Source organism: Macrobrachium rosenbergii, chromosome 1 (genome assembly GCF_040412425.1).
Source record: "Macrobrachium rosenbergii isolate ZJJX-2024 chromosome 1, ASM4041242v1, whole genome shotgun sequence".
NCBI classification, from domain to species: domain Eukaryota; kingdom Metazoa; phylum Arthropoda; class Malacostraca; order Decapoda; family Palaemonidae; genus Macrobrachium; species Macrobrachium rosenbergii.
In genome coordinates, this window is record NC_089741.1 from 42495744 (window position 1) to 42521037 (window position 25294).

The following is a 25294-nucleotide window of genomic DNA, read 5'->3' on the forward strand; positions in this document are numbered from 1 at the left end:
ATAAAAAGAAGTAAGACGAGGGGGATAGAGGGGTGAAGGGCGATGGGGAGTGGGGGGGGAGGGTGTAGATTGAGGCTTAAACCCTGGAGGAATCTATAGACATACCTCTTGAAGAACGAACGGTTATGAGAATTTCGGAAAAAAAAAACATGAATATTATGGTAGCAGGGAAGAAAATTGGATACAATGTTTGTGTAGCCGAATACATATGCGTTTTTATATGCATATGTATGAAGAAGGACTCACGCTATGAAATTTTACATAGTAAATGAAAAATAAAACTTTTCATATGTTTTCGTTATCATCAAGTTGTTTCTTAGTAACACAGGAGAGAAAATTGGAAACAATTTTGTATAACCGAATACACATATGCATATACGTGATATACATATATATATATATATACATATATATATACATATATATATATACATACAGTATATATATATGTATATATATATATGCATATGTATGAAGAAGGGCTCAAGCTATGACACTTCACATAGAAAATAGAAGAAAATAAAACTTTTCAATATTCCTCGCTCTCAAAAATTTGTTTCTTTAAAAACGCAGAATCATTTGCCATAGAGAGTTGAAGGAACATGTAAGGAAAATACCATATCTATGGAATATACTGCCACAAATTGAAAGCACTTAAACCTCTCCTGCCTACTTGAAAAAGAACAATTAGGAGGGAGGGTAAAGTTTGCCATAGGCCTACTTTCTATTTACTCAAGTGAAATACTTCTCTCTCTCTCTCTCTCTCTCTCTCTTCACATGACATATAAATGGATATTTATGATACTAGCAATTAAATAGGAGAATCAGTTTCAGCCCTCAAGAGCTTTGAGTTCGCATCAAAGAATCTAGGAACTGCATACATAACATACATGTATACACATACATACATACATCTGTATGCATAAATACATACAAGCGCAGCTACACCGAAGTCAACGAATGTTGGTGTTCGCGTGATATCACTGGACAGAATGAATTTATTTTTGCAAACAGAAAATATTGAGTACCTGTTGCCAAATCTGATGACAAGATGTCAAAATATATAGAAGGCGTGACCGCCTGAAAGCACAGCCAACGCAACTGAGTGGTCATTAGCTTGGAAGAGCTAAGAAGAAAGAATATGGAAAACATTAGTGAACATAGAGAAAGGTCAGTGAAAATTACAGAAGGGAAATATATACATATATATACACACATATATACTGTATATATATATTGGGAGAGTAGAGAGATATATATATATATATATATATATATATATATATATATATATATATATATATATATATGTATATATATATATATAATATATATATATATGTATATATATATGTATAATAGCTGACTAACCTATGCTGTCCGGGAAAAAACAAAACTCAATGACAACCAATAAACTTTCTATCTCTCCCTAAACACCCATCAAATCTCTCTCTCTCTCTCTCTGTCTCTCTCTCACTAATATATGTATATTTATATATATATACACACACACATTATATATATATAAATATATATATATATATATATATATATATATATATATATATATATATATATATATATATATACTATATATATATATATTTTTGTATTCCTTTTTGTATTTATTTGTGAATTTTTCAATTTGACTAAAGGCTTTGCTGCAAACTAGGTGTTTGAGGTAAAATAATGCCCCAGTATTTCCGCTTCAGATGACTGTGGATTTACTGATTGCTTAGGCCTAGTTTAGTATAGCTCTGCCGCCGTTTATATTCGGAGTGTTCTCCCGCATTGTGTGTAATGCAATACACACACACACACACACACACACACACACACACACACACACATATATATATATATATATATATATATATATATATATATATATATATATATATATATATATATATATACTGTATATAATAATAATACATTATATATATAAAACCCTTCATGGAACTGTGGTCCTGCACCTCAGTAAGCCCCTGGTCCAGCTGGCCCAGCTGGTAGTACTGGATTAGGGTAACCCCCCCTCCCCGCCTCTGCGTAGAAGCACCTGCTACCTAGTACCTGTTGCCTTGTAAGATGACACCTCGTTCGGCAAAGACTAAATCCACAACCGAAAACTGAGGCCTTGCTAAAGCTCAGCACCTGGAATTATTGGCACACGGATGATGGATAGGGTAAAGGTATGTACACCTGTTGAATGACCTTGGTCAAAAGCCAATGAGCACCGGTAAGGGGTCAATGACCTTAGCTAGAATCTACCAAGTTTATAGACAAGATAGATTAGAATCCAGCTTTGATGTAAGGAGCAGAAACATGGCCGGTAAAGAGAGTGCAAGAGAAGGAATTGGACGCGGCAGAGATGAAAATGCTCAGGTGGATGTGTGGAGTACCAGAAGTGGACAGGATCAAAAATGAAAGAACAAGAGGAACCACTAAAGTCGTAGAACTATCAAAGAGGGCCCAGGAAAGAAGACTTGTAGTGGTATGGCCATGTAGGGAGGAGAGTGATGCAGATGGAGGTGCCTGGTGGGAGAGCAAGAGGAAGACCAAAGCGAAGGTGGATGGATGTACAGTAGTTAGAGAAGATCTGAGAGACAAACACTGACGATGTGTCTGACCGAGCCAGGTGGAGGAGGAAAGCTGTCACAAACATCGACCTCACGTACAAGTGGAAGATTAGAATCCAGGGGGAGGAAGTTACAGTGTGCACAGGGGCTCGATGTATTGCTGATGCGCCTTGTGCGCAGGTGCATGAAGTCGTAAATTTTGTGAAGGTGTTATGATACTAGGGTTTATTTAGTTTTGATAGTATGAATGAGGCAGTGACTGTTGCAGATTTTTCTCTGTTATCATTCCCTGTTATGAGGAACAGTTTAATATTAATATATATATATATATATATATATATATATATATATATATATATATATATATATATATATATATATATAATATATATATATAATTTATATACATACACACACACACACAAAGATAAAGAACCACAGAAAAAAACTAGCACGTATAAAAATAAATAAAAAACTTACTCTCTTTTGGAAAACAATTAAAAGTTAAAAAAAGAAACTCACAATGGCTAAACACCTGGACGATCGGAAATATAACTAAAAGATATATCATCATGGCATAGAATTACAAGTTAAAAGTACAGCGCTTTGCTATATAAGTCACGTAACTAAAAACGCATTATTTCTCTCTTGAATTATTCTTTTCAACTGACCTCATTCCACGAAATACAATTATTAATCTGACAGATTATTATTATTATTATTATTATTATTATTATTATTATTATTATTATTATTATTTATTATTATTATTACTGCTGATGTTTTAACTTCATCGCTGAGTCTGAAAATTTAATTTACAGGTCTTAAAAGATAACTGCCACCAAAAAAATTACCCACTGATGTATTTGACCGCATTACATCAGCTCGGATTTAGGGATTAACAAGCATTACATTTTTGCGGATTTAATGAATGGCATGCTTTACAGTCTCACTGATTCAGGGATTAACAAGCAACACATTCTAGCAGATTTAGGGATTAACAGGCATTACATTCGAGAGGATTTATGGATTAACAACCATTACATTTTAACGGATTTAGGGATTAACATTAACGATCAATATATTCGCGGCGATTGAGAGATTGACAAACTATATTCTCAATAATTCATGGATTAACAAGCAGTTCATTCATGAGGATTACGGATTAACAAACAAATTCTCACGGACTTACGGAATAAGCATTACATTCGCGCAGATTTACGGGTTAACAAGCATTACATTCACTGGGGTTTAAGGATTAACAATATTACATTCACATGGATTTAAGGATTAACAAGCATTACACTCACATGGATTTAAGGATTAACAAGTATTACATTCACAGGGATTTAAGGATTAACAAATATTACATTCGCACAGACTAAGGGATTAACAAGCATTTATATTCGTCGGACTTACGGACTAACAAGCATTACATTCTCGAGGATTTAGGGATTAACAAGCAATACATTCTCAAGGATTTAGGGATTACCAATCATTACATTCGCGCGGATTTAGGGATTAACACGACTTACACTCGCAAGTATTTAGGGATTAACAAGCATTACATTCCCAAAGGATTTAGGGGTTAACAAGCATTACATTCTCAAGGATTTAGAGATTAACAAGCATTACATCTGTAGGGGAAAGTATACAGAATTTGAGTGAAAAAAAAACAGGAATTTACTTAAAAAAGCGTAAGATTATTGAAAAAATAATCCCAATAATGAAACGATAACATCAAGAATAGTGATAACAAAACTCAATATTAAATTATGATTATCACTTTATTCTGCCCGCACTTTTTCTGTCCGCCCTCAGATCTTAAAAACTACCGAGGCTAGAGGGCTGCAAATTGGTATGTTGATCATCCACCCTCCAATCATCAAACGTACAAAATAGCAGCCTTCTACCCTCAGCAGTGTTTATTTTATTCAAGATTAAAGTTAGCCATAATCGTGCTTCTGCCAACGATATAGGGTATGCCACCACCGGGCCGTGGTTGAAGTTTCATGGGCCGCTGCTCATACAGCATTATACCGAGACCACCGAAAGATAAATCTATTGTTGGTGGCCTTGATTGTGCGCTGTAGCGGCTGTACAGAAAACTCGATTGCGCCAAAGAAACTTCGACGAATTTTTTACTTGTTTAAATTCAACTGCTTTCCGCTCATTCCTGTTAACGTGGTTGAAGAATCTTTTTTTTTTCCTCCCCCGTCGGAGAAAATGGAATTGGCCCAGAGTGACACTAGCAGAGGAGCCAGCCACTCGGTGTTACGAAGGCTTTTTCCTACTGGATCTGCTGGAATACGGGAATGGCAGGATATTTTTCAAGGAGATTCGCGAATGAAAGATGCAAAGCGAGACTGAGAGAAGATGCAGGAGCTCGAATTACAGGAAGGAATTCTGATAGAACTAACTAAATGATGATTTTACATCGATGTTTACAAAGATTTTACAATTTTCATGTTTTAAGAGTGAGAGTCACTGGGTACTTTTGTAAGGTTCCCCTGCCCAAATTCCAACTCCTGCTTCCTCTTGGTGTCCAAGGCTAATAAAAATTACCTTTCAGCAACTAATTAATCATTGGATAACGGATACAGAATGCTGCTGAAATTACGTGTGTTTATGTGCAATCTGAATTTGTGCAATTATATTTTTTTTCCCGCGCGTTCATACGATATTTCCCGCGCAAATGTAAGGTACCGGATGCTCACACCAGACACCTGAAGTCAGTTGTAAGCTTCAGTAAAGATAGACTCAATTGTTTATTTATTTATCTTTTCTGGTGAGGTTGATGCCCATAACTTGAGGTTTCAGAGATTGGACAAACTGGAAATGTTGTAGTCTAAAAAAAACATTTCCGATAAGGGTTTGTGTCCGATACTTGACATCTCGCTGAAGAATCTCACAAAGTTTCTTTCATGATTTTGTTTTCGTTTCTGAGATTCGACATTTCAAGTTACACCGAGAATTGCGATGATTTTGGCCGTGTTTTTTTCTTTCACAGTTTGTGTCCGGATCTTGACATTATCAAATGAAAGTGAAAACGATGAAGAATTTGACAAAACTCATTAATTTACGTTGCTTCTGCCAGACGCATATCTCTTCTGGATACAGAGATTCGTGGCAGTAGGTTTCTGTTTCCTAACATTAACAGTTATGACTTGTTTTTCAATTTACCATAAGTTGTATTTTAACAGAGGTCTTTCCCATTCACAATTGATCCCTGACCCTCTTGTTCCCGCCGAGCGACAGATTCGCTGAACAGCAGCACCAATGTGCAGTAAATGTGCCTCGCTGTCGAGCTTCTCAGTTGCAGAGGTCCTTTATTCCTCACACCGTTAGACTGTGGAACATCCTCCCTGAGGATGTCGTGCGATTGAAGCTTTAAAAGTTCAAACGAAGGTGCAACATATTACTACCCTAAAAACAATCCTCATTGTGCTTTAATGATTTACTTACACTTTATCTATTTATTTATCAATCTGTTAATTCATTTTTTTTTATTTTCCAATTAGTGATCACTTCTTTCTGCGTCTCCCATTACCCTCTGTTGCTTCTTTCAAATGAACGTCATATTCTTTGGGAGCTGGAATTTCAAATCAGTGGCCCCTGAGGGCTTGTTCCTTTTGAACCGGGTTCGTATTCTGAACGACAATAATAATAATTACCAACAAAAACTGACGTAATGCCTAAACGAATTCGAGGCTTCTAATCTACACTCGAGTTTTCATTTTAATCAGAGCCAAACATAGCTCGTGTCAACTGCATTTCAACGAGGGCTTATCAGGGTATCACGTGCCATAGGTACTACATCAATGACAATCCTGTGATAACTTTCCTCTCGATGTTTTTAATCGTGTGAGCCGAACAGGTGGCGTGATTCCGAGAGAGAGCTCTGTCATGCATTTCAATTGATGCCGAGGACGGGGCTACTCATTTGAATAAAATATACAGTTTTACTGTGATGACTATTAATCGAAGTAAGTTCGCTATTGTTGATCAGTGCTGTTGGAATATGCTGAATTTTACAGACTGGTGCCGCTGGAATGTTGGATTTCATGATGGACGTTGTGTCGAAATATGTTGGAATTTAAAATGAATTTTGAAATAGGTTGAATTTCAAAACGAATCTTGGAGTATGTTGAATTTTAAAATGAATTGTGAAATATGTTGATTTTTAAAATGAATTGTGAAATATGTTGCATTTTTAAATGAATTGTGAAATATGTTGAATTTTTGAATGAATTGTGAAATATGTTGAATTTTAAAATGAATTGTGAAATACGTTGAATTTTTATTAATTGCGAAATATGTTGAATTTTTAAATGAATTGTGAAATATGTTGAATTTTTAAATGAATTGTGAAATATGTTGAATTTTAAAATGAATTGTGAAATATGTTGAATTTTTAAATGAATTGCGAAATATGTAGAATCTTAAAATGAATTGTGAAATATGTTGAATTTTAAAATGAACTGAGAAACATGTTGAATTTTAAAATGAATTCTGTAATATGCTGAAATTTAAAATAAATTCTGAACATGCTGAAATTTAAAACGAATTTTGGAATATGCTGAATTTTAAAACGAATTGTAAAATATGTTGAAATTTAAAACGAACTGTGAAGTAAATTGAGCCTTACCAAATTAGCATTGTTACAATGTGTTTTATGACTAACATTCTGCACTATTTTGAATTTCGCTCATAAATTAATGCTCTCGATAAGTGTCACAAAAATATACTGAATTTAACTAATTACTAACAAAAATGTTAAACACTTGCGTTAAAAAATAAAGAGCTTCTGTGCTCTAGATATTCCATAATGTAATAATCTTACACCATTAAAATAATCACAAATGTTTTTTCTTCCAATTCAGAGCAGAAATAATTTGCCCCACAAAACTGAGAGGAGCTTTTGTCCATTCTAATGAAACAGTCCCCGTTCCATTAGCCTGAGAGTAATTAAAGGTGATTACCAAAAAAAGAAAATAAAGGGACGTCGTGTCTCTTCTAATTTATATTATGCGTGGGGATCCAATGTTTTACATGTACGTATAAACAGCACACACACACTTTCTTTCTCTTTCTATATATATATATATATATATATATATATATATATATATATATATATATATATATATATATATATATACATACACATACTTATACTGTATATATATATACAAACACGCACACACATACACATATATATTTATTTATATATATAAGTATGTATATATTATATATACACATACATACATACCTGTACATATACATATACACATTCTATACAAACATTCTATAAGCAAAATGACAGCCAAATCAATGCTCTTCTTTCCCAGATGGATAGATGGAAGGAGAGAGTAGGGTAGGAGTAGGAGTAGGAGCAGGAGCAGAGTAGGAGTAGGGTAGGTAGGAGTAGGGGTAGGGTAGTAGGGGGTCGAGAGAGAAAAAGAGAGTAGGTCTAGGACAGCAAAATCAAGCTTCAGTCCTCTCTGTCCTCGACACTCAGCGGTGGTCCTTCCTTAATTAACAGGCTGCCCGTGAAGAAGATCCTCGGAATAATAATGGCCCAACCTCGCGAAGAACGCCATGAGATTATTCGCGTCTTCTCATTTGCTGAATTTTAAGAGAGATTAAGTCCTTGTCATTTCAGTAATCTCGTCTCTCGGGCTTTCTGCAAGACCTCGTCAGATTGACGCTGATAAACGTTTCAGTGTCGCTGCCACGGGGGGGAAGATTGCTGGCGTTCAAAAGAGAAAAAATAGTAAAAAATGCGCCGAAGTTTCTTCTGCACAATCGAGTTTTCTGTGGCATCGTATAATCGTACACCGAAAACAGATCTGTCTTCTGGTGGTCTCAGTATAATGCTGTATGAGCTGCGGGGCCCATGAAACATCCACTGCCCGGTGGTGGCTATCTTATATCGTTGCCGGCACGATTAGCGATAAAATTAACCTTAAAATAAAATAAAGCTACTGAGGGCTAGAGGGCTGCAATCTGGTATGTTTAATGATTGGAGGGTGGATGATCAACATGCAATTTGCAGCCCTCTAGCCTCTGTAGTTTTAGATCTGAGGGGACAGAAAAAAAGTGCAGACGGACAGACAAAGTTGCACAGTAGTTTCTTTTCAGAAAACTAAAAAATAAAAAAATAAAATTAAATAAAAAATAAAAACCCGTTTTAGTTTCTCCTTATATTTTTTGAAGAGAAGCTGATGGGACGAACAACCCGCATTAACTGCTTTTTAGTCCATGCTAGAAGAATAGAAAAACCACCTCTCTCTCCTTAAAACAAATCCTATCGACGAGGAAATTTATCCATTTTCAACCCATAAGCTTCTTACTTTTATAGACAAGTTATCTTAAACCGGGTGAAATAACATATACAATCATTTGCCACCGATTGATTCCAGAAATCCAGCGTTGCAACGACCATAGTCATCCAAATTCCTGGTAACGTGTATGAATGAATAAACAATTTATCAATCTTTGAATAAAGAATACCCACATTGACTCTGGTAAGATTTTAAGCAAGTGTCTTTGAAACAATGGAATTATTAGAACATTTTATAAGTTAACTTTTTGGTCCATTAAATTTTGAACCTGAAACATCCTTAGATAATATAACAACTATTTTTGCTTTTGTTCATAATAAACCAAATATTTTGGGGTTTAGCCAACGAGGCTAAGGTCATATGTTACAGGTATTCTACTCCTGTTCATATTAAAGATATATATATATATATATATATATATATATATATATATATATATATATATATATATATATATATATGTATATGTATATATATATATATATATATATATATATATATATATATATATATATATATATATATATATATATATACATATAAATATATGACTAGCCTCAGGCATGGCTATTATCCACTGGGCCATACAAGTCAAGAATCATCCACGTGAGTTTAAAAAGTGGAGAACTATGCTCAAAAGACGAAAGTGCACAATTCACTGATTACCGTTCCGTTTATCTTATCAATTACATGTGTGTCTGTCTGTTGATAAGCAAAGTCTATTTAATCGTTTCTTATTCTGAAATCTTTATTGAGGAAGATTAGACAGTCACCAGTAGACTTTTACCTGATAAGACCTTTCTCTCATGGCCTAATCTGGACCTAAATTTCTGACCCTTCTGAGTGAATAAGATAGAAATCATCAACACACAATCACGTGTGAACAGAAATAAATTTCTGAGTTGCGTCTCAGGTTCCGACTTCTTTTAGACTTGTATGGCCCAGTGGGTAACGCCCTGCTTTCCACCTGAGAGACCTGGGTTCGATCCCGACGTGAGTCAGAAATTTATTTCTGTTCCACACGTGATTGTGTGTTGATGATTTCCCCATCTTATTCACTCAGAAGGGATAATTCGAATGAAATGTTGTCATTCTATTGGTCATTCTGAGTCGGGAAGTTGGGGAAAACTCGCTGGTATGCAAGCAGTTAGCTTGCCCAGGTAATAAATTTCTGCAGTTGCTCTCAGGTTCCGACTTCTTTTAGACTTGTATGGCCCAGTGGGTAACGCCCTTGCTTTCCACCTGAGAGACCTGGGTTCGATCCCGACGTGAGTCAGAAATTTATTTCGTTCCACACGTGATTGTGTGTTGATGATTTCTATCTTATTCACTCAGAAGGGATAATTCGAATGAAATGTTGTCTATTGGGTCATTGCTGAGTCGGGAAGTTGGGGAAAACTTCGCTGGTATGCAAGCAGTTAGCTTGCCCAGGTAATTCTGGGTGCAGTTGCTCAGGTTCCGACTCTTTTAGACTTGTATGGCCCAGTGGGTAACGCCCTTGCTTTCCACCTGAGAGACCTGGGTTCGATCCTCTTGACGTGAGTCAGAAATTTATTTTTGTTCCACACGTGATTGTGTGTTGATGATTTCTATCTTATTCACTCAGAAGGATAATTCGAATGAAATGTTGTCTATTGGGTCATTGCTGAGTCGGGAAGTTGGGGAAAACTGCTGGTATGCAAGCAGTTAGCTTGCCCAGGTAATTCTTGGGTGCAGTTGCCTCAGGTTCCGACTTCTTTTAGACTTGTATGGCCCAGTGGGTAACGCCCTTGCTTTCCACCTGAGAGACCTGGTCTGATCCCGACGAGTCAGAAATTTATTCTGTTCCACACGTGATTGTGTGTTGATGATTTCATCTTATTCACTCAGAAGGATAATCTGAATGAAATGTTGTCTATTGGGTCATTGCTGAGTCGGGAAGTTGGGGAAAACTGGCTGGTATGCAAGCAGTTAGCTTGCCCAGGTAATTCCTTGGGCAGCAGTTGCTCTCAGGTTCCGACTTTTAGACTTGTATGGCCCAGTGGGGCAACGCCCTTGCTTTCCACCTGAGAGACCTGGGTCTGATCCTGACGTGAGTCAGAAATTTATTTCTGTTCCACACGTGATTGTGTGTTGATGATTTCATCTTATTCACTCAGAAGGGATAATTCGAATGAAATGTTGTCTATTGGGTCATTAAGTGAGTCGGGAAGTTGGGAAAAACTGCTGGTATGCAAGCAGTTAGCTTGCCCAGGTAATTCCTTGGGTGCAGTTGCTCTCAGGTTCCGACTTCTTTTAGACTTGTATGGCCCAGTGGGGTAACGCCCTTGCTTTCCACCTGAGAGACCTGGGTCTGATCCCGACGAGTCAGAAATTTATTTCGTTCCACACATGATTGTGTGTTGATGATTTATCTTATTCACTCAGAAGGGATAATTCGAATGAAATGTTGTCTATTGGGTCATTGCTGAGTCGGGAAGTTGGGGAAACTCGCTGGTATGCAAGCAGTTAGCTTGCCCAGGTAATTCCTTTTGGGTGCAGTTGCTCTCAGGTTCCGACTTCTTTTAGACTTGTATGGCCCAGTGGGTAACGCCCTTGCTTTCCACCTGAGAGACCTGGGTTCGATCCCGACGTGAGTCAGAAATTTATTTCGTTCCACACGTGATTGTGTGTTGATGATTTCTATCTTATTCACTCAGAAGGGATAATTCGAATGAAATGTTGTCTATTGGGTCATTGCTGAGTCGGGAAGTTGGGGAAAACTTCGCTGGTATGCAAGCAGTTAGCTTGCCCAGGTAATTCCTTGGGCAGTTGCTCTCAGGTTCCGACTTCTTTTAGACTTGTATGGCCCAGTGGGTAACGCCCTTGCTTTCCACCATATATACAAACACGCACACACATACACATATATATTTATTTATATATATAAGTATGTATATATTATATATACACACATACATACATACCTGTACATATACATATACAAACACATTCTATACAAACATTCTATAACCAAAATGACGGCCAAATCAATGCTCTTCTTTACCCCAGATGGATAGATGGAAGGAGTAGGAGTAGGAGTAGGAGTAGGAGTAGGAGCAGGAGCAGGAGTAGGAGTAGGAGTAGGAGTAGGAGTAGGGGTAGGGGTAGGGGTAGGGGTCGAGAGAGAAAAAAAAAAGAGAGTAGGTCTAGACAGCAAAATCAAGCTCAGTCACTCTCTGTCTCGACACCTCAGCGGTGGGTCCTTCCTTAATTAACAGGCTGCCATGCGTGAAGAAGATCCTCGGAATAATAATAATAATGGCCCAACCTCGCGAAGAACGCCAGAGATTATTCGCGTCTTCTCATTTGCTGAATTTTAAGAGAGATTAAGTCCTTGTCATTTCAGTAATCTCGTCTCTCGAGGCTTTCAAGACCTCGTCAGATTGGACGCTGATAAACGTTTCAGTGTCGCTGCCACGGGGAGGGAAGATTGCTGGCGTTCACAAAAGAAAAAAAAAATAGTAAAAAATGCGCCGAAGTTTCTTCTGCGCAATCGAGTTTTCTGTACATCGTATAATCAAGGCCACCGAAAACAGATCTGTCCTTCGGTGGTCTCGGTATAATGCTGTATGAGCTGCGGCCCATGAAACTTTATCCACTGCCCGGTGGTGGCCTATCTTATATCGTTGCCGGAGGTACGATTAAGGATAAAATTTAACCTAAAATAAAATAAAAGCTACTGAGGCTAGAGGGCTGCAATCTGGTATGTTTAATGATTGGAGGGTGGATGATCAACATACCAATTTGCAGCCCTCTAGCCTCTGTAGTTTTTAAGATCTGAGGGCGGACAGAAAAAAGTGCAGACGGACAGACAAAGCCGGCACAGTAGTTTTCTTTTCAGAAAACTAAAAAAAAAATAAAAAAATTAAATAAAAAAAAAAAACCCGTTTTAGTTTTCTCCTTATATTTTTTGGAAGAGAAGCCGATGGGACGGGCAACCCGCATTAACTGCTTTTGTAGTCCATGCCAGAAGAATAGAAAACCACCTCCTCTCTCCTTAAAACAAATCCTATCGACGAGGAAATTTATCCATTTTCAACCCATAAGCTACTCTACTTTACAGACAAGTTATCTTAAACCGGAGTGAAATAACTTATACAATCATTTGCCACCGATTGATTCCAGAAATCCAGCGTTGCAACGACCATGGTCATCCAAAATTCCTGGTAACGTGTATGAATGAATAAACAATTTATCAATCTTTGAATAAAGAATACCACATTGACTCTGGTAAGATTTTAAGGGGTGTCTTTGAAACGTGGAATTATTAGAACATTTTATAAGTTAACTTTTGGTCCACAATTTTCAGAACCTGAAACATCATAAGATAATACATAACAGCTATTTTGCTTTTGTTCATAATAAACCAAATATTTGGGATTAGCCAACGAGGCTAAGGTCATATGTTACAGGTATTCTACTCCTGTTCATAATAAAGCATATATATATATATATATATATATATATATATATATATATATATATATATATATATATATATATATATATATATATATATATATATATATATATATATATATATATATATATATATATATATATATATTATATATATAATATATATGGACTAGCCAGCATGGCTATTATCTAGGTAAGCAAGAATCATCCACGTGAGTTTAAAAAGTGGAGAACTATGCTCAAAAGACGAAAGTGCACAATTCACTGATTACCGTTCCGTTTATCTTATCAATTACATGTGTGTCTGTCTGTTGATAAGTAAAGTCTATTTAATCGTTTCCTTATCTCTGAAATCTTTATTGAGGAAGATTAGACAGTCACCAGTAGACTTTTACCTGATAAGACCTTTCTCTCATGCTTGCCTAATCTGGACCTCTTTGGCAAAATTTGCGGTTGTGCGCTCTCTCTCTCTCTCTCTCTCTCTCTCTCTCTCTCTCTCTCTCTCTCTCTCTCTCTTACTGTTTTTTCATTCTGACAATATTGTGCTAACAATGAAGTGACGAATTACTAAGAGAGTTACTCCCACAACTTGATAACGTCATGTACCAAGAGAAGTCTCTCTCTCTGTCTCTCTGTCTCTCTCTCTCTCTCTCTCTCTCTCTCTCTCTCTCTCTCTCTCTCTCTGTGTGTGTGTGTGTGTGCAGACCTTGTCTTTAAGTGTTTCTCCACACATGTTTAATGACCCGGTGTCATGTGAAAGATGCTGAGTTAATCTGTACGTAATTTATATAATACCTTGAATGTCTTTTCACATCTGTCTAGCAACAGTACACTAAAGAAACATTCCTAAGACTTTTTAGTGTGATGTAACTCACACTCTCCCCTCCCACCCAACTCCTCTCTCTCTCTCTCTCTCTCTCTCTCTCTCTCTCTCTCTCAACATTGGATTTAACTTACTTTTTTTTACATATTTGTAACAAAAGTGTCTAGGCAATTATTGGTGGTTAAATTACTTTGTTATGAATCTCTCTCTCTCTCTCTCTCTCTCTCTCTCTCTTCTCTCTCTCTCTCTCTCTCCATGAATCTTATCTTTATCCTCTTTTGACAACGACAGTAGAGATATCATTCACGAGAGAGAGAGAGAGAGAGAGAGAGAGAGTGTAGGGTGAATGTGACACTCAATTTTTTTCACTCATTTGCCTCCCCATTTTGCCAAAGGCTTCACGCGTCATCAAACACACGTATAAAGAGAGAGAGAGAGAGAGAGAGAGAATGGAATGGAACACACTCGTAAGACCTAACCGAAAAAGGACTCAAAACTCGAACTTACTTCACTGTACGTTTTCCCCCTTCGCACATTAAGGACACGGACATCAGGACTGACGTCCGCAGCCCGTAGGATCTCCTTCACGACCTGACGGTCCGTAGGATAGAGGCGAACGAGACTCCAGTTGCTGTAGTCCTTAAACTCGGGCTTCTGAGGGAGTCTCGGGGGCGAGGTTCCTGGTCCCACGGGATGATCCTGATGCGTCGCCTCCAGTGACAGACAGTTCGAGACTGGAGCGCAGAGGAGCGTCAGGAGCAACATCGAACTGACCGCCCTATTTTTGGAGAAATCCATGTCTATCGTTTTTTAAAAATAATAATAAACTATATTAGAATATAGAGCAAGAAATCTGCGAAAATTCGCGACCGGGTTTTGTTTTTCTGTTACGATCCAGATCCACCGGATTTTGTTTTCCTGTTACGAACGGGATCCTCCAGATTCTGTTTTTCTCTTACGACCCAGATCCACCGGATTTTTTTTTTCTCTCACGATCCGGATCCTCTTCCAAATCGGACAGGGTCTCCAACTCCCGGACAATAAGAATACCGGCTCCGGTACACCTGCCGTGTGAGCTGCCCGGCGCGTAACTAGGTAGTTTTATACACGAATAAGGTGAGATCAGCCGCGGAGATAAAAGTTCGTTTGTTCGCTGACAATTCTGTACACCTGATGATACTACTAAGCCACATGGTGGAGAGAGAGAGAGAGAGAGAGAGAGAGAGAGAGAGAGAGAGAGAGAGAGAGAGAGAGAGAGAGCAAGTGTTCACACACCCAGAGAGAGAGTTTGTTGTCGCTCCTAATAGCAGTAACGTATGACAACAATCGGCAATTATGTCCAAAACATAAGTGTGTGTGTGTGTGTGTGTGTGTGTGTGTGTGTGTGTGTGTGTGTGAGAGAGAGAGAGAGAGAGAGAGAGAGAGAGAGAGAGAGAGAGAGAGAGAGAGAGAGAGAGAGAGGCGTCCTATCACTCTCAAGCAAAGCAAATATCCAAGTCTAAACTCGACTAGCTATGATGAGAGAGAGAGAGAGAGAGAGAGAGAGAGAGAGAGAGAGAGAGAGAGAGAGAGAGAGAGAGAGAGAGAGAATTTGGAAATATACTTGCATTACAAAAAGAAGGTTTATCTACACGCCAGAGAGAGAGAGAGAGAGAGAGAGAGAGAGAGAGAGAGAGAGAGAGAGAGAGAGAGAGAGAGAGACCACCATCCTTGACGAGAATTAAAAGTTTAAACTCGTCAATTGATACGACAAAGGATCTGAAAAAAGTAGGTAAATCCCTAATCCTATGATACACAGAAACTCCTGTTGGATTAATCTTCACGGACGTAATCCCCTCAGGGATGTGTACAGCATTTGTTAATGGTTGTCCTGCGCCTTTTCAAGATCACTGATGTGATCAGTATGATTTGTAGCCCGTGGGGATATAATGTTTTTTTTTTTATCTCTCCGAGCTCTGAGATATATTATTTATTTTGTGAGTGATTACATGTTTGTCGGTACTCATACTAATGTACACGTTTACGCAATGGAGGTCAGAGAGAGAGAGAGAGAGAGAGAGAGAGAGAGAGAGAGAGAGAGAGAGAGAGAGAGAGAGAGAGAGAGAGAGAGAGAGAGAGAGAGAGAGAGAATTTGGAAATATACTTGCATTACAAAAAGGTTTATCTACACAAGAGAGAGAGAGAGAGAGAGAGAGAGAGAGAGAGAGAGAGAGAGAGAGAGAGAGAGAGAGAGAGAGAGAATTTGGAAATACTCGTATACTTGCATTACAAAAAGGTTTATCTACAAGAGAGAGAGAGAGAGAATTTGTAAACATACTTGCATTATATAAAGGTTTATCTACACGAGAGAGAGAGAGAGAGAGAGAGAGAGAGAGAGAGAGAGAGAGAGAGAGAGAGAGAGAGAGAGAGAAGAGAATTTGGAAATATACTTGCATTACAAAAAGGTTTATCTACAAGAGAGAGAGAGAGAGAGAGAGAGAGAGAGAGAGAGAGAGAGAGAGAGAGAGAGAGAGAGAGAGAGAGAGATTTGGAATACTTGCATTACAAAAGGTTTAACAAGAGAGAGAGAGAGAATTTGTAAACATACTTGCATTATATAAAGGTTTATCTACAATGAGAGAGAGAGAGAGAGAGAGAGAGAGAGAGAGAGAGAGAGAGAGAGAGAGAGAGAGAGAGAGAGAGAGAAAACACAGCTGTTCTTCACCATAATAATTCTATATGTTATTACTCGTGAACACCAAAAAGCTATCGCCTGATAAACTTATCTATTTTATTGCAAGCTTACAAAAATATATCCCCTGAAGGAAACAAAAAATTATTTTTTCAGAGGATTTTCTTACGTTTTTGTAACATGGAAAGACAACAGAGTTCTCGAGTTTTACTTGTTCAGCACAGGAAATGCCCTTGTTCCCCAGGGAATTTGTTTGTTCAGCAACAGGAATTTGGTTACGTGCTACAGGATATCGAGTTGCTTATCAGCGGAAATGAAGGATTTATCATCATAAGTCTAGACGCTCAGTACTAAAAATCTAGTTGATGACAGTGGAAAAACATTAGGTTTATCAGTATAAAGCCTAGTTTTTATCAGTGGATACAAACCTATACAGCGTTACAAATTATGCTGTTTCATAGTGGAAGTGTAGTTGTTTCTACATTTCTGCTAAACAACTTAGTTGTTTAGCAGTGAAAATAACGTCGTTTTGTTAATGGAAACACATTTGTTAATTAAAGAAATTAATCTGTTTAGCAGCGCAGCCAGGAAAGTGGTCTGCAAACTTTGAAGTTGTGCACTTACGACGATACTTGAGGAGGTTTTATAATGCCGTGAGTTCACTTTTAACCTGAAGGCCAACGGAACGGACGTGCAAATGTTCTTAATCTTTTAGGGGGAAAAGAGAATGATGGGAAACAGAGGCATGAGTAAAATTCCAAAGTTAGACAGCCGAGGAAAGAGAGAATCAGCCACAATCTATAAGTAAAGCAAAAGGTCAGAATGTTCAACAATGACCCCCCCTGTCTTACCTGGGTAGACCAAAGTCCTTCATGATTCATTCAATGTAGAATGACGGCGATAAGACGCCAGGCTAGACGAAGAAGACCTCTAGACCTGTCCCCTCGAGGGACCTGCCAAGTACCCCGGGTCCTAGTACGTTGGACCCTGCCCAATTCACCCGGGTCTGAAATTCGGCGAAGATGGACGAGGACAAGCCACTTGACAAACAGGCCCCTTGTTTGGCGTGGGCATACAAGTCAAGTCTGGCTGAAGACAAATTGACCTAAGATGGATCGCCTCTCCAGAACACTTACAAGATAAACAAACCTTCCGAAAATGAACCTCATGAGTGAACCTCTGCTCGCAAGAGAAACCGAGAAGGGTTAACGACTTTTTAGCGAGATCGTTCGATGTTTGCGCTCATGGCTTGCTTTGGGTATGGGGATCGCAGCCTCTTGCGTAAGCCAGCGCTCTCATACTTGTAACAGATCTCAGAAGCCTGGTGTGAGTGAATAGCATAGCATAGAATTTATGCCAAAGGCCAATCACTGGGACCTATGAGGTTATTCAGCGCTGAAACGGAAATTGACAGAAAAAGGTTTGAAAGGTGTAACAGGAGGAAAACCTCGCATTTTCACTATGAATCAGTTGTTGGGAGAGGGTGGAAAGTAAGATGGAAGAAAGAGAATATGAAAGGAGGTACAGTAAAAGGAACGAAAGGGGTTGCAGCTAGAGGCCGAAGGCACGCTGCAAAGAACCTTAAGTAATGCCTACAGTGCACCGCATGAGGTGCACTGACGGCGCTACCTCCCCCCCCCCACTACGGGAAAAGCCTGGTGTGAGGGAGAAATGGGTCACAGTAAGGCACGAGAACTCACAACAGCGGAAGAGTGAGAGTGCTAATAACCGGCTTCATTATGATCAGAACTTGACATGGAGACTTTTTTTTTTATTACGGCCCAAAAGATTAGTAAGAATTGAAAATAAAATGTTTTGGTCAATAAATATTAAAGATTTAAACAAGAACTAATACAAAAATGAGTAAAGAATCGACAGAGTATTGACTTTGAATGAAAACAAAGAGAAAAAACTCTGGACTTGACAGGTCAACTTTCTTGGTAATCTAACTTGCCAAGAGGTTTTAATACAGCTATTATTATTATTATTATTATTATTATTATTATTATTATTATTATTATTATTATTATTATTATTATTATTGGAAGCAAATCCACAGTTAGTATATGTACATATATTTAAAGACAAATCAATATAGATAAGGAACTTGTTCGGTTCCCGTTTCAAACATGTTGAAAAGGGGATCCGAACAAGTTCCCGAAAGCTATCTATATTGATTTGTCTTTAAATATATGTACATACACATAACTGTGGATTTGCTTCTCCATTTTAAGACTCATGCTACTATGAGTATTTTTTAATTATTATTATTATTATTATTATTATTATTATTATTATTATTATTATTATTATTAAATTATTATTATTATTATTATTATTATTATTATTATTTGCACAAACTTATCGTTATTATTATTCTTATTGTTATTATTATTATTATTATTATTATTATTATTATTATTATTATTATTATTATTATTATTATTATTCAAAGTGCACAAACTTATTATTATTATTATTATAACTTGGATCATGAAAAACCCGAAAGGCAGATAACTTCTAAAGCAAGTCCAACAGAATATTAAATCCATAAATATGAGATAGAAAAGATAATGACTAACAAATAATAACATACAACAAAAACAAACATAAACATACATGAGAATAAACGCCATTTACGCATGAAAATCGGATAATGACGTACGGCGCTCCGTAATAACATTACAGCCTCTAAATCTTGTGAGCATCGTCATTAATAACGGGGACGTGGTCATTAATTACAAGAGCCGGGAAGACGGAGATCTCTGAGAGGAAGAACAACAGAACGATAAGAGAAGAAATAAAAGGAAAAGAGAAAGCACTAAAAACAGCACATGCGGAAAATATATAAAACTAATAACGTCACCGTAGGGGGAAGTCATATCTCTGGAATTGGAACGGGAATTGGAACTGGAATTGGAATGCAGAATTTAGGCCAAAGACCAAGCGCTGGGACCAATAAGTTCATTCGGCGCTGAAAGGGGAAAGTGACAGTACAAAAGGTTTGAAAGGTGTAACGGGAGGAAAACCTCAAAGCAGTTGCACTATGAAATATTTGTTAGGAGGGGGCGGAAAGAAAGATGGAGGAAAGAGAATATGAAAGGAGGTACAGCAAAAGGAATGAAAGGGGCTGCAGCTCTTGGCCTAAGGAATTTGGACAAAAGATAAACATTAAATAAATAGCACAGCCGAAGGAAGAACTTGATCTATTTCAGATTACAAGGCAGGTTATGAATCACTTCAGAATGGCATGACTGAAATGAACTTATTCAAAATAAAAGGACTGAGGATGAATTACCGTCATGCAGAATCGAAAGACTGAAGATGAATTACCGTCATTCAGAATCGAAAGACTCAAGATAAATTACCGTCACTCAGAATTGCGAGACTGAAGATGAATTACCGTCATGCAGAATTGCAAGACTGAAGATGAATTCAGAGAGTAAAGATGGATAAAAAATTCACGTGCTTATAAACGAATTAATTCCAAATTCACTTAAATATACACTTATTCAAAATTCCTACGATTATACGTAAAATGATTCCAAATTCACTTTAATATACACTTATTCAAAATTCCTACGATTATACGTAAAATCATTCCAAATTCAGTCAAACATAAACTTACTCAAAATTCCCACGATTACAAGTAAATTCATTCCAAATTCACTTAAATATACGCTCATTCAAAATTCCAACATAAATATGAACCTCTTCAAAATTCCCACGATTATAAGTAAATTCATTCCAAACTCACAAGATTAAAGATAAATGAACTCAAAATCACAAAACTGAATATGAGTTCATTCAAAATCCGAAGATCAGGGATAAACTGGTTAAAATCAGAATATTAAAGACAAATTAATTCATATTCAAATAACAAAAACTAACTTGATTACAAATTCAGAAGATTAAAGACATATTAATCCAAAACCGCAAAAATGAAGATTAATTACATAAAAAAATAAACACAAATACAAATAAATTTCAAATCACAATATTAAAACGTCAACCTACATAAGTACTAAGAAGTGAAAAGACTGAACAATTACATTATGAGTTGACGAACATATAATAAAAAAGTAACAAAAAAAAAAAAGACGTTATTAGAAGAAATTAGGGCAGCCAGCTGAGGCTGATGTCTCCGGAATCAAAAAGCTCTAGCCAAGTGTAGCCTAATTCACCGGCATTATTCATAATGTGCATATATTCTCATACGGCAAGACAAGGGACCATTTGTTTATGAGAGAGAGAGAGAGAGAGAGAGAGAGAGAGAGAGAGAGAGAGAGAGAGAGAGAGAGAGAGAGAGAGAGAGAGAGAGAGAGAGAGGAAATAAAACTGCCTCGTCGTTTATGTGTGTATGAGAGAGAGAGAGAGAGAGAGAGAGAGAGAGAGAGAGAGAGAGAGAGAGAAACTGGGTCTAAAACTGCCTCGTCGTTGATGTATCTAGAGAGAGAGAGAGAGAGAGAGAGAGAGAGAGAGAGAGAGAGAGAGAGAGAGAGAGAGGAGAGGGGATAAAACTGCCTCTGTCTCGTCGTTTATGTATCTAGAGAGAGAGAGAGAGAGAGAGAGAGAGAGAGAGAGAGAGAGAGAGAGAGAGAGAGAGAGAGAGATCAAATCGCCATCTCGTTAGTGATGGCAAAAACAGGAGAATGCGCATATTCACAAATATTTGATAGAGAGAGAGAGAGAGAGAGAGAGAGAGAGAGAGAGAGAGAGAGAGAGAGAACAAATACTCTGGTCTGAAAAAGGCGAAAAATCATTGCAGGTTGTCTAGACATTTTGCAGAATCGCAGCGAGCCCAGTAATCGGAAATAGCGAGGGAAATGGTGAATTGAGCCCGAAAAGGTATGAACGATGGTTGGCGGACTCGAGGAAAAGGTGGAGCACAGGGGAAAAAATAAAGAGACGATAACAACTAAAACTGTGGTTGGCAGACTCGAGGGGAAAAATGGAGCAGAGGTGGGGGGGAAATAGAGACGATAATAGCTAATATGATGGTTGGCGAAATCTAGGAAAAGGTGCAGAGGGAAAAACATATAATGGGAAAATGAGATGATGACTAAAACGGTGTTTGTGGAATCGAGGAAAAGGTGGAGCAGAGGGGAAAATAAAGATAAACGATAATAACTAAAACCATGGCTGGGGAATCGGGGAAAAGGTGGAGCAGAGGGGGAAAAAATAAAGATAAACGATAATAACTAAAACCATGGCTGGGGAATCGGGGAAAAGGTGGAGCAGAGTAAAAAAAAAAAAAAAATAGAGATAGACGATAATAACTAAAACCAAGGGTAGTGGAATCGGGGAAGATAAGTAAAGATAGACGATAATAACTAAAACCATAGCTGGGGAATTGTGGAAAAGGTGGAGCATAAGAACAAAAGTAATAGACAATAATAACTAAAACCATGGATGGGGGAATCGGGGAAAAGGTGGAGCAGAGGAAAAAAAAAATAAAATGAGACAATAACTGAAAACATGGTTGGCAGTATCACAAGAAAAGGTGGAGCAGAAGGAAAAACCAAAAAGTGACTATAATAACAAAAACAATGATTGGCGGAATCAGAAAAAGGTGGAGCAGAGAGGGAAAAAAAAAAGAGCGGATATTACTAAAACCTTAGCAGGCACAATACAGTAAAATGTGGAGCAGAGGGTATAAAATAGAGCCGATAATAACGAAAAAGATGGTTGGCGGAATCAAGGAAAAGGTAGAGCAGAGGAAAAGAAAAAAAAAAAAAACAGAAACAATAAAAGCTAAAACATCGTCCATGAACCATGTTGACAATGCACAAAATAGGAAGATAAGGCTAGCGAGAATGTTCATTACAAGAGAAATAAGATAATAGAGAGACGATATTGAGAAAAACCACCACTGAATGTTAGAAAGATGACAATGTCTGCATCAGTTGCAAAAGGTCACAGGGTTATCTGTGACGGGAGAAGCAAATGATAATATGTGGAGCGTCATTAAATAACAAAGAACAATAATATTAACCCAAGAATATGTTAAAGAAAGTGTGGGAAAACAGTGAATAATGATGTCACTCGATGCCTTGAGATATCTTTTAGATATCTGGGATGTTTTAAATGGTACAGAAACAATATTATAAATATTATTATCAAATAACTGGAGTTTATAAATTAGCCATATGTTCCGAATTGAACACTAGAAGTATATTTCCGAAAAATAAATTTTTTTAGAGCTAAAGAGAAGAGAATCACCGTTTATGAAACTAACCAATGTGAGAAATCAGAAGGACATTTGATTGGAGTGCTGACGATCAAAAGATATTATTATTATTATTATTATTATTATTATTATTATTATTATTATTATTATTATTATTATTATTATAGGAATATTTAAGAGGGACATTAACTCGTCAACGAGAGTGGGAAACGAAGCCAAGCGAGAAGTGTCAGTTAAAGAGCATGGAAAAAATGACAGATATAAAATAAAACAAATGACAAACAAGCACACACACACACACACACACACACACACACACACACACACACACAAACCAGTAACACAGACATAAAAAAACTGCGTCATTTCCAATATTATTCATTACTCTTTATTGTTCAGAAGATGAAACCTACTCATATGGAACAAGCCCACCACAGGGGCCACTGATTTGAAATTCAATCTTCCAAAGAATATGGTGCTCATTAAGAAGTAAGAGAAGATGAAGAGAAACACAAAAAAAAAGATCTCACATATTAAAAAGAAAAAATAAATTATTATTATTATTATTATTATTATTATTATTATTATTATTATTATTATTCAGACTAAAACTATGCATCTTTTCAAAAGACAGCGTGAGACCTGCAGCGGACTTTATCAAAGCCAGCACGAAAACGCTGCTTCCTCAAGGTTAATAAGGGCATGACTGAAAAACGCGTAAATCTTCGCAATTGTAATAATATCTCTGTGGACCATCAGTCACTTCGAAAGGGTAACTCACGCAAACCACGTAATTACCGACCGTACCCGAAGGAACACATGGAAGATTTATCGACGGGACCATCAGCACTGACATTTACATGAAAACGGGGCTGAACGAGCTGGAAATAATATATAATACTATATAACACAATGCGAAAAAGAAAAAGCATATATAGGAAGAGACTGCGACGGATACCAAATCGCCCGTGTAATCGCCGACTTATGCTCGTTTTCCAGTCTGGAATCGCGACGCATTTGTTTCGACGTGTGTGTGTGTGTGTGTTTTAGACGCCAGACTGGCTTTTTTTTTCTTTGGTTTTCGTTCTTCTTCTGCAAGATATCTGATGGGATTTGTCTAATATAGAGGCGATGGAACGGGCCCTCTATTGCCTTCTGAACCAAGGCTTTACGGAGACCAAAAGGATGAAGTAAAATGGAAAATTGCCTTCATTCCGTCTTATTTTACCTTAAAATTTTACCACGAAAACAAACAATATTTCTGCTGACACTTTCAAATACATTAACTGCTTTCATTCTGTCATCTTCCTCTTTGACTTTTAATGTAAAAAAACAAAACGACTTTCAACTTGGAAAACAAAATAGAAAAAAAAGAACAGAACGACTTTCAACATGGAAAACAAAATTTAACAACGAAAAACAGAAGGTCTTTGAACTTGGAAAACAAAATAGAAAAAAAACTTTCAACTTGGGAAAAAAACTTGGAAAACAAAATAGAACAACTTCCAATCCGGAAGAACCGAGTACTGAAACTTTAACTTGAAAGACAAAACAGAACATCTGAACTGAAAAGCGAAATAATAGAACAACACTTAAAAAACAAAATATACAACTTTTCACCTGAAAAGCAAAACAGACCTCCAGCGTTGTTTCACTCATCGAAACCTGTCATTAATCTGTCGTTTCTTCCAACTGATTACACCTTCCAAAACATGAAGAGTGTTCGACACTCTCGTGTATCAAAAACAGCCTTAATTACCTCGACTCTTCTCCGACGACTTTCAGACGCGTGATCTGAGGCGCAGTTAATCCTCCATTTTTCACGCGGCGTGACTTCTCGAGGGTGATTTACTCGCAATTAAACCCTCCTTTTTCTAAGCAGCATGACTCGAGGGTGACTTATACGTAGTTAATCCCTCTTTGTGAACGATATTAAACGACATTACGTCTCCCGGGTAATTAATGAGTATTTGCGCTCGGCTTTTTTGATGAACAAAAGGGGTTTAAGCGGATTATATATATAAAAAGTGAAGACGTTATTAAAGAGAACAGAGGGATTTTGTGATAGTTTCCCGTTGCATCCAACACCACCTGTTAAAACCATATACACTTTGTTCTTCGTCGCTTGCGTAACTGTATGTGATCATTTTGGAATCAGTGAATAAATTCTGAAAATAATAAAATGTAACTTTGACTGATTTATAAAATCTAGGCTGTCAAGCCAAGCAATGAGGCGCTTTCGGC

The 25294-nt window shown here is 37.3% G+C and overlaps 1 protein-coding gene across 2 annotated transcripts in view; it reads right to left on the bottom strand.

The window, feature by feature from the left end:
* LOC136827205 (uncharacterized) overlaps positions 1-25294 on the bottom strand; it is a 305481-nt gene that overhangs the window by 44692 nt on the left and 235495 nt on the right. The window contains exon 1 of one of the 2 annotated variants that reach the window (XM_067084998.1): positions 14697-15289. The exons of the other annotated variant lie outside the window; for it this stretch is intronic. Coding sequence (XP_066941099.1) covers positions 14697-14987 — 291 coding nt within the window. The 5' untranslated portion in view covers positions 14988-15289. Of the gene's footprint in view, positions 1-14696; positions 15290-25294 lie in introns of those variants that run through there. 2 annotated transcript variants of the gene reach the window in all.